The 9,483-nt window shown below is 31.4% G+C and overlaps 1 protein-coding gene across 1 annotated transcript in view; it reads right to left on the bottom strand.

Moving 5' to 3' along the window:
* Positions 1-223: 223 nt before the first annotated feature.
* Positions 224-9,483, bottom strand: part of LOTGIDRAFT_71238 (hypothetical protein) — a gene marked incomplete at both ends in the record, with an annotated part of 28,104 nt that continues 18,844 nt past the window's right edge. The window contains 13 exons of the mRNA XM_009058608.1: positions 224-286; positions 472-571; positions 4,939-5,081; positions 5,289-5,426; positions 5,826-6,017; positions 6,511-6,599; positions 6,797-6,968; positions 7,172-7,317; positions 7,777-7,915; positions 8,125-8,298; positions 8,479-8,657; positions 8,784-9,007; positions 9,165-9,283. Coding sequence (XP_009056856.1) covers positions 224-286; positions 472-571; positions 4,939-5,081; positions 5,289-5,426; positions 5,826-6,017; positions 6,511-6,599; positions 6,797-6,968; positions 7,172-7,317; positions 7,777-7,915; positions 8,125-8,298; positions 8,479-8,657; positions 8,784-9,007; positions 9,165-9,283 — 1,878 coding nt within the window. The remainder of the gene's footprint in view (positions 287-471; positions 572-4,938; positions 5,082-5,288; positions 5,427-5,825; positions 6,018-6,510; positions 6,600-6,796; positions 6,969-7,171; positions 7,318-7,776; positions 7,916-8,124; positions 8,299-8,478; positions 8,658-8,783; positions 9,008-9,164; positions 9,284-9,483) is intronic.

Here is a 9,483-nt window from a genome sequence, read left to right as displayed (position 1 = left end):
TAGGTTTAGGATTACTGGTTACTGTAGTAGTTGATGGGATAGTAGTAGTTGTTGTCTGATTCCCATTTGGACTGGTCGTTGTTTCTACTACTACTTCTGGTTGCACTATTATTTCATGAGATGGATATTGTGTAGATTCTTCAGGTATGGTTGATAATGACAAATCTGATGCAGTTCTGGGATAAATACGTCGACCATTTGAAGAACGCCGGTGTCTAGCTCGGACTCTGGGAGAAGGTTCTGGGGATGGTGTTGCTATCCTATTGGGATTTTCTTTAGGTATAATCTGTAAAAAAAAAAACAGTCATTCCTTGTAAAATGTGATTATCAAGCAGTTTTTTGGCCATGTTTATTACAAAATGAAAAGTTGTAAAGAAAAGACTTGTGGTCTGAACTCAAAGATATATTGTGAGAGTTATCTCCCATTAGTCTTCAAAAGTCAAGCAAGAGACAACAAAATCAATGACTTACCTCTCCATTTGGACCAAAGACAGAGAGTAAAACAGGTAACAGGATTAATCCATTCAATAAACCAATAACAATTAAAGCTGATAAAACATTGAAAAAATACCTGAAAGTAAAAATATCATTGAAATTAACTGTACGACACAAAATAAAGAATATCACTAGAATTCATTGAACATAAAAACACAAAATGGATCAGCGTAATTTCTGCATAACTAGTATCTCATCATAGAAATATATTATTATCTTTAGTGCTTGGTATTCAATTAATTTATTATTTGATAGTTAAGGCTAAACTTTTCAAAACTACTTGGGATATCTGTATGAGTATATAATGAAGGCATATGGGATTGTATGTATTTGTATATTAGAAATATATATATATTAGGTAATATATGTTACATAAATCTTAAAATTGAACCCCCTTTCATTTTAAAATGTAAATGTATTAGGCTGCTGCTCTGTATGAGTGTCTGTTTTCTAATGTTAACTTGGCAGTACAGGAATTTGATATAGTTTTTATCTGATGATTTACATGTTCATTTATTGACTACAGAAGATTAGAATGACTTATCACTTTCATTATCATAACTTATCACTTTCATTATCATAACTTATCACTTCCATTATCATAACATGTCATTATGGTGACAATGAAGTCTGCCATTTGCTCATTGTTTAAGTAAATATTGTCTCCATAAGGATTACAACTAACATCAATAAATAACTTCAAAATCTTCAATTAATGAAATTTAGTTTTCTAATATGAATATAGTATATGAATTTTGAGCAACAGTGACATATTTAACTGGTTCTCAACTCTTTAAACTTCATTCATATAGTGAAAAGTTCATTCTGATAATAGGATCTTGAACTTGATTAACCAGAAGGTGAACAACTTTTAGTTATGATGGTGGTATATTTAAAATACTCTAATCAAAATCTGATGTAAATGTAAACGACACAAACGTAATGTTTGTAATTTCAAATTAAACTTTGATCAAAAGTGTATCGAAAATGTCGAACATAACTGATAACATTTCATAATCATAAATATTTGAATAAAATTTGCTAATATTTCACATCATATGGCTACCATCACTAGAACTTGATTTCTCTGCTATTTCAATCATCAAGGTAGACCTCCAGGGTGGAGAACCCAGTGTGTGAAATCTGGTTGAAAAGGAGATGATGCATTTACTGATATATAAATGATAGGAACCAAACTTCCAGTCAAGAACTGGTAAACACAGTCTCAGTTATTTATTTACATAGAGGATGCAGTTCTTCCTAGCCTCACAGACCACACAACTGGTTGATATTAATTGTGGTATAAATGCCATTCCAGATTCGAAACCAGCCACTCGACTGCCAGATGAATACCTCTCAACCTATCTATTAATAACTTCACTTGGCTTCTTGCCCTCATATTTACCTCTTTCTCTCTCATCTCTTATACTTCAGAAAAAAATTCACTGAGAGTTTGACAAGAAGTTACCACCCACATAGCAATTAATTCTCATTAGCTCATTTCAATTAGAAAAACTAACGAAATACTGTCTCATTTTAAGTGTTAACTAGACTGATATTAAAGTATGTAAAACTTCAATGTTAAATGATGTTCTTAAGTCTTCTTCAAGAGTACCTGAGTTTCAAGTTAATTGGTGAAAAATACTGAAAATCTCTTAAACCTGTCAAAGTAATTTCCTGTAATTTTATTTAAATCTTGACAATCCTTGATATTTGACCAAAACTTGCTAATTACACAAGATATCACTTAAAATTTCTTAATGAATAAAGAAAAATTTATGATTTTTGATATTCCAGACTAAATAATTTTTCCCTGATTGATCCAGTAATGTATAAAATCACCTACATTAATAAGAATATGAATAACATGCATTTTTTGTGCCATAATCTTTGATTAAAACAACCAATATCTATCTGTATGTCATAAATGCAAGATATTCATATGATAAATGTTTGTACAATTTTGATACAGAGTAAGTTATCTGTCTATTGTTACTGATCAAATAAACAAAATAAAAATTAAAATCCTTGTATCAGAATGTGTTATATATGAGCTTACCAATGTGTGGAGTAAGTTTCTTTTAGAAAGTTTTTTGAGGAGTATTTACCAAGGTTTGAGACCATATTGAGGGCAATGTCATATACAAGAATAAGATAGCTAATACACGTATTTACACAACCTAGGGAATTGGAGTCATCTCGTTTAATAATAATATCGGCTGGAATTTTATCAATCTTCACTTCACATCTGCTTTCTTTCCTACAATTCACCAGCCAATATGGCTGACCTTTGATGATTTGTGTTTTGATAAACATAGAATTATGTAAAAATTCAGGCCAATTATTTCAAAAAGAACTTATATTATCTGATATCAAATATTTTTTGAAACATGTCCTCCTACGATACCTACAACTTCTCTCTTCAACTGTTTCCATATTTATTTCCATTCCAAACTTTAATGAGAGTCAATAAATCATAAATTTGATTTTTTTTTATTGTAAATAGAATTGGAGCAATTGTCTGATTAATGTACAATTAATACATTATCACTCCAGAAATATCCACAGTCCACAACAGAAACTGTTTTTTAAGAAATTTTTATATTTGAATTTGAAACACATCATGTAAGCTTACATAAAAAGAATGAAAAAAATGAATCCTAGAGGTGGTCTGAATGACATGTATTGATTGAGTTGCTATGTAAACAGGCCATTTTGATGTTAAAATACAACACCACAAAAACAATAACTTGGTTTATTTTCGTAACTCATTTCATTCAAAAAAATTCTTCAGTTTGAATGTTGGCCTACTTTCCAGTGTGAAAAAAGTAAAGCTATATTTCAGAGATAGTGATGACCTTAATGAAAATGGCAGGCTGTACAGTGTATGTTTTGAAGCCTAGGTGAAACGAAATTCCACACCACCAACACTTGGGTGGTCTGAACTGGTTTGAATGATCTGGTGTTTTCTAAAGCTGTAGTGTCAGATCTCAATCTTGGCTACCATTCATAGTTAGCCTGGCTATACAACACAATAAAGCCCATTATAAGCCTGGCTAGGTTTCTATAGGTGCTCTTTTGTTGACTGTACAGTATTAAGCTAATATTATATAATATATCATGAATATGTATGTAGATATATGGTGTATAACCAGGCCAATATTACTTCTATTCCAACACTGAATTATAAATGTGCTACAGAAATCTATACCTTGAAGAAAACCCAAGTGTTGACTTTGATAATAAAAATTTGAGGCTATCATCACACTGGATTATTTTCTAACCCAGTGCTTGAGTCCTGGTGAGAAATGGCCGCCACTCCCTTCTTAAACTACATCTGACAACCATTGGCGTTTATTTGACATTTCGTTTGTGTAGCCCTGACTCTGACAATATATATTAAATAATAATTATTGGTCCCACCTACATATTAGCCAACCATTGCACTCAGATTGTGTTATGTTTTCCACTATCTTGACATTTTCTTAAAAGCCTTCAATAGCCAACTAATCAAATCTCCATTTCAGTCAGTACAATGGCCAAAATCAAGTAAAATACAAAGATAAATACAGCCTGTAGACTATAGCTGAGTAAGGCAGCTGTTTTCAATATTTGAACTATGATTCAATAAAAAACACACATTGGTCAAATTTTTGAATGAGTTTCTTTATCAGTAATAATATTTTAAAATATTCTATGGAAAAATCAAGCAGAACACACATTGGTCAAATGTTGAGGCAAGTTTTGAAAAGATTTGAAACAAATGATGAAAGTAAGGCAGATGTCAAGGAACATTGTTAATAGTCTAATAAAAATTAGACCAAACTTTCCCTCTGTTATTAACTTGTATTTTCAATATAGTCACTTCAGTTAAGGTCTAACGATGGTGATTTAAAAGTGTATATTATTTAGTTTTGTCATCAGTGATTTGGTTGGATTGTGCGCCAGTGAATACAGTCAATCAGGGCCTTGAACAGAAAGTCTGTAAACATCAAGCTATTACTGTCAAAGGTCCTGATAGGCTAAATTTTCGCTGATATACAATCCAATCAAATTGTTGCATTCTGGGAAACAAGACATGTAGCTATTGCAGTTAAGGTATAAGATGCACTTTGTAATAGCGTGACAATGTGAAGATGATGTTCTTAATGTTTGCAGGTATGTACAGAGGACTAGTATGTAACCACAAAGTTTAGTGCCTGATAATTAAAAATTTAATGTTCATTCACCTTCAAAATCTAAACAAAGGAAACTTTCCTCAAATATCATAGAATTCTATAAATAGGTGAAAAAAGTGTTAGCTGATAGCCAAAAATAGTGTTTTCAAAACAACAATGAAAATACTTTAGAATGCATTTAGCTCTAGACTGGCCAAATGTGTTTTCTATTTAGTAGAGAGTATAATTCATAGGGTGGTCTAAAATAATATTAATATTGACTTACTTGACTATAAAATCAAACTCCGCCCCTACTAACATAATAATGCCTAATAAGGTAGATATAGCACCATGTACAACAGGAGCAAAGGTATGTTGTAATGACATCATCATTCTACGATTTCTATTGCCTATTCCAGTTATGAAACCCTGAAACATAATTTAATGCTTTTGAAAAATTGTGAAGAAAAAATTCAAAACTATGAAAATTCGGAGAAAAATAATATTTACACAAAAAAAATTTTTCAAATAGATAAAAATGAAAAAATTTAATAATTTAAACAAAAATAAAAAGCCTTAAATTTCAAGTTATGCATGCAATGTTTTAGAATTTGAATATATAGTGAGTGTACTTACCACTGCAATGTGTAATGTAAACTCTATACCAATTCCAACTGCCATTATTAATATGACTGCTGGTACAGCACTTAGTTTAATTCCTACCATACCCATAAAACCAAACAATTCAATTAAAATAGAACTTAATGTCACCACCTGAAAATTTCAACAATATACACATCAGATTCAGATTCAACAAATCATTTCAACTAGCTGACAAAATCTCAATGGTAAGATGTTAATTTTGATCAACAACACCATTATTTTGTTACTGCACACCAACAAATCATTTTGTGCTATTTAATCTTTATTTAATTTAACCACCTCCACAGAATTACTTTGGCAGAAAATGTTCAGGCAATGTATCTCAATGTCCTCAACCAATCATAATGGGAATTGTCAGTCTGAAGACTTAAGAATTAAATTCAAAATTTGACTCGACACCCTTGAAGGCTCTATATCATACTCTAAAACTTGATATATAAATATCGTTCACACATTTTTAATTGATTCTGATATTGTTACTGATCTACAACGTATGAATTTTCAACTTACCACAATAAAAGCTAACCATGGATTCATTAATGTTATTGTTATAACTAGAAATGTTACCACTAAAACACAGATTATAGCCCACATCATATAGAATCTTAAATCTATATACTGTTCCCAAAAGGTAAATGGTACACCACTTGGATAATTTGGAAGGCCCTTTTCAGAGTATTTATCACAGATAGAACGGATTTCCTGAAATTAACATAATAATAATTATTTATCATGATCCGAGAAAAAGGGAATCATACATTTCTTCTCTTGATAGGACTGATGTAGACAGGACATACACTACAGTGTGCAATGAGGGACATTTTATCACAACAGATGTGAAAGCCTATTCTATTTGGATTTCCATCTGTTAGCTGTCAAACATTTAACTAGCTGAGATCTGAAATGATGAAAATTAGCCCTGTCTAACTATATTTGCTAGGCCTGTCTAACTACATTTGCTAGCCCTGTCTAACTATATTTGCTAGTCCTGTCTAACTATATTTGCTAGCCCTGTCTAACTACATTTGCTAGCCCTGTCTAACTACATTTGCTAGGCCTGTCTAACTACATTTGCTAGCCTTGTCTAACTATATTTGCTAGCCCTGTCTAACTATATCTGCTAGGCCTGTCTAACTATATTTGCTAGCCCTGTCTAACTACATTTGCTAAGCGCATGATATTACTAAGTACTTACATTAATTAAAGATATAATTTCTTCAGTTGTAGACAAGTTTGTAAGATAAAAAGGAATTTGAGTATATATAAATGGCTGTGACTTTGGTACTGAAAATAGAAAACAATTACAAAATATGAAGTCTATTTTTGTTTCTACCATCTACCACAAGATGGAAGATCATCACTGAATCAAAGAATTGACAATTTGTAAAAGATCTAATAATTATCTTTCAAACTACTGGTAATTAAGTCCAAAAGTTTCATATTGAAATTGGAATGAAATAAAAGTCAAAGAAAATACTCACTGATTAGATTGTCATCATTCGGATCATCAAGCCATGATTGAGGTTCTGGTTTGAAATTAGCCATGGTTGATGTATAGGCGATGACATCATTGGCAGCCCAGGCTGTGAGGTAGTTATAAAAAGCAGGAGGATATATAATTCCTTCTTTATCGACTAGACGAATTTTAAAAATCTGCAATAAAAAAGAAGAGTATTGGACTGACTGACAAAGAATTTATTTAATGACAAAAATATATATTAAGCATATAGATTCTAGGGAGAAAATACAGCATAAAAGAATAGTAGAAGGAGACCAGCATCAAGTCTGTTTGATTGGTTGTTCCTATCCTGTACCAATTGAGCAAGATCCTAGCTGACCAATAAAACAGACCTTACCTGTTCTTTATTATTTGGTTCATCAATATCTCCAGTTTGTACCAGTAATTTATAGGCTAAAACACCTTCATCTGTAGCATTATTATACCATTTCTCTTTACTAATACAACCATTATGTACATCAACATCAAACGCTCTCTGTAGCTCTACAATAACAATTTAATAATTCTAGAATATTTTACAAAAACACTTCCATAGTTTCACAAAGATCCATATCAAAGATCCAAAGGTAAATTTCAAGGTTTTCTAAAATCTGTATCAGAGACATTGTTAGCACCATTCTTATTTTCAGTCAGACATCTGTGATTCCTTCAATTCCACTAAAACTTAGCAAAGGGCCTTATGTTATTTCAGCAAATTTTGCCAAACACTTAGTTTTAGTGGAATTGCAGGCGTATGATTGAAAATTGAAATGGTGCAAATTGATTTTATCTGTATCAAAACCCCTTTAAATAAAGACTATATACAATCAATCTACCAATTAAAGAACTGATAAAAGATATATTTATTATTCTATTGCTCTTTTGTTTTGTCCTTAAACCTGAGACACTTTAAGATGTAGCAGACTTCAAGGAAATAAAGAAAGATAAAATAATGCAACTTACCTAATAGCCACTGACGAAAGATATCTAACCAAAATGTTGGTAAACTTCCATCCTGACGTTTGATGATTTGTTTTACTGAATTAAATTCGGCATGGTACTGATTTAACATTTTCTGATTTTTGGCATAATCAAAATTTCCCTAAAAATGATATAATAAAAATGTAAATTGCAAAGAAGAGATTACTAGAATCTTCAGTGACTATCACCTATCAGTAGAAAATGCAACAAGCTGAGTCATCATTGGAGAGAGTTGAAATCAGGTAAGCTTTCAATTAGTTGTGGAAGGAAGGATTGTTATTCAGAAGAAACTGATAGATATTGAAGATATTGTAAGCTTTTCTCACATACCTGAGTAACAGCATACATATTATAAAACCCAAAATAATTAGATTGGGCTTCTAGAAATCTAAATTGTTGTGTATCACGGGGTACAATATCTGTTAAATCTAAACCATCTTTAACTTGAGCTGTACCCCAAATACCAATTATAAAAAATAAGAAGAAAAACACCATCACAAACACCTGAAAAAAAAAATAGAGACAATCATTAATCTTAACCATAAAAGTCATATCTCGTCCATATGAAGAATTCAGTTTATTTTGTTATAGAAAAATTATGTTCGACTGTCATTGAATATTCCATTGACTCTTCTCCCACACTGACTTGAACATAATATCAGGTATACAAAATTTCATACTTACTTTGACTGGTGTTTTCTGTAAAAAGGGGCCATAGTAATTGGTAGCTAAACATGTTAACGACCATGTGAGACATTCTCTCTGAGCTTGAACACATTTCTCTTTACAAGTAACACCGTCATCTGGTGTTAAACACTGTCTTGATGACGTAGTAGATGAACACCCTGAAATATCCATAATTACTTTTTAGTATTTGATAAGATGTATTCTTTCTGATAAATTTAACAAAGAGAGCCAGAGAAAAATCATTTTGAGATATTTCAACCTCCAGACACTAAAGATTCACATAAGTAATTTGTTATACATACCTGGGGGTAAATTTGGATTTCTGGAAACAAAGTTGCCTTCATTAGGTGCTAACTCTGTAATAGCATGAGTACCATCAGGAGAGGATCTGGTGACTGTATCATGCATGATGGTGGAACTGTAACTAGGAGGGGGACTATAACATGGTGGGGGACCTTGTTCAACATCAGAATCAATTTCATGTCTGATCTGTGGCTGTAGTTCAAATACTTCTGTTGTACCAAAACTACAAGACAAACATTATAAGTACAGTTATTAAATTGTTTGCCAGTTATCGTGTTTCCAGACATATTGGAAGTTTGATTTTTAAAGTATATTCACTACATTCATTGAAATACAGATATGGAAATAAAAGTTATTTATCAAATTTAAAGGCATATTACCTTTGAAAACAGCAGAAGACATCTAGTCTTTTATCTCCTCTTCTCACAAGATCTAAACTAACAATAGCTGGGAATATCAACAGAACTGAACCCATGTTAAAAATAACCAATATGGCTGCCTGTTAAAAACAATATAGGAAACAAATGTAGAAATGAAGAAATGGGTCATGCAGAAAATCCCTAATAGATTGATTATGTAACATGCCTAGAGTAATTTCTTCCAATATTTTAGGAACAATTCTGACCATTTCTTTTTTAACATATCAGCTATATTTCAGTTATTGTTAATGAGTAAGGAAAACTATTTTAAAATATCTTA

The sequence above is a fragment of the Lottia gigantea genome, assembly GCF_000327385.1.
Source record: "Lottia gigantea unplaced genomic scaffold LOTGIsca_35, whole genome shotgun sequence".
NCBI classification, from domain to species: domain Eukaryota; kingdom Metazoa; phylum Mollusca; class Gastropoda; family Lottiidae; genus Lottia; species Lottia gigantea.
This window is presented reverse-complemented; position numbering and strand designations above follow the sequence as displayed.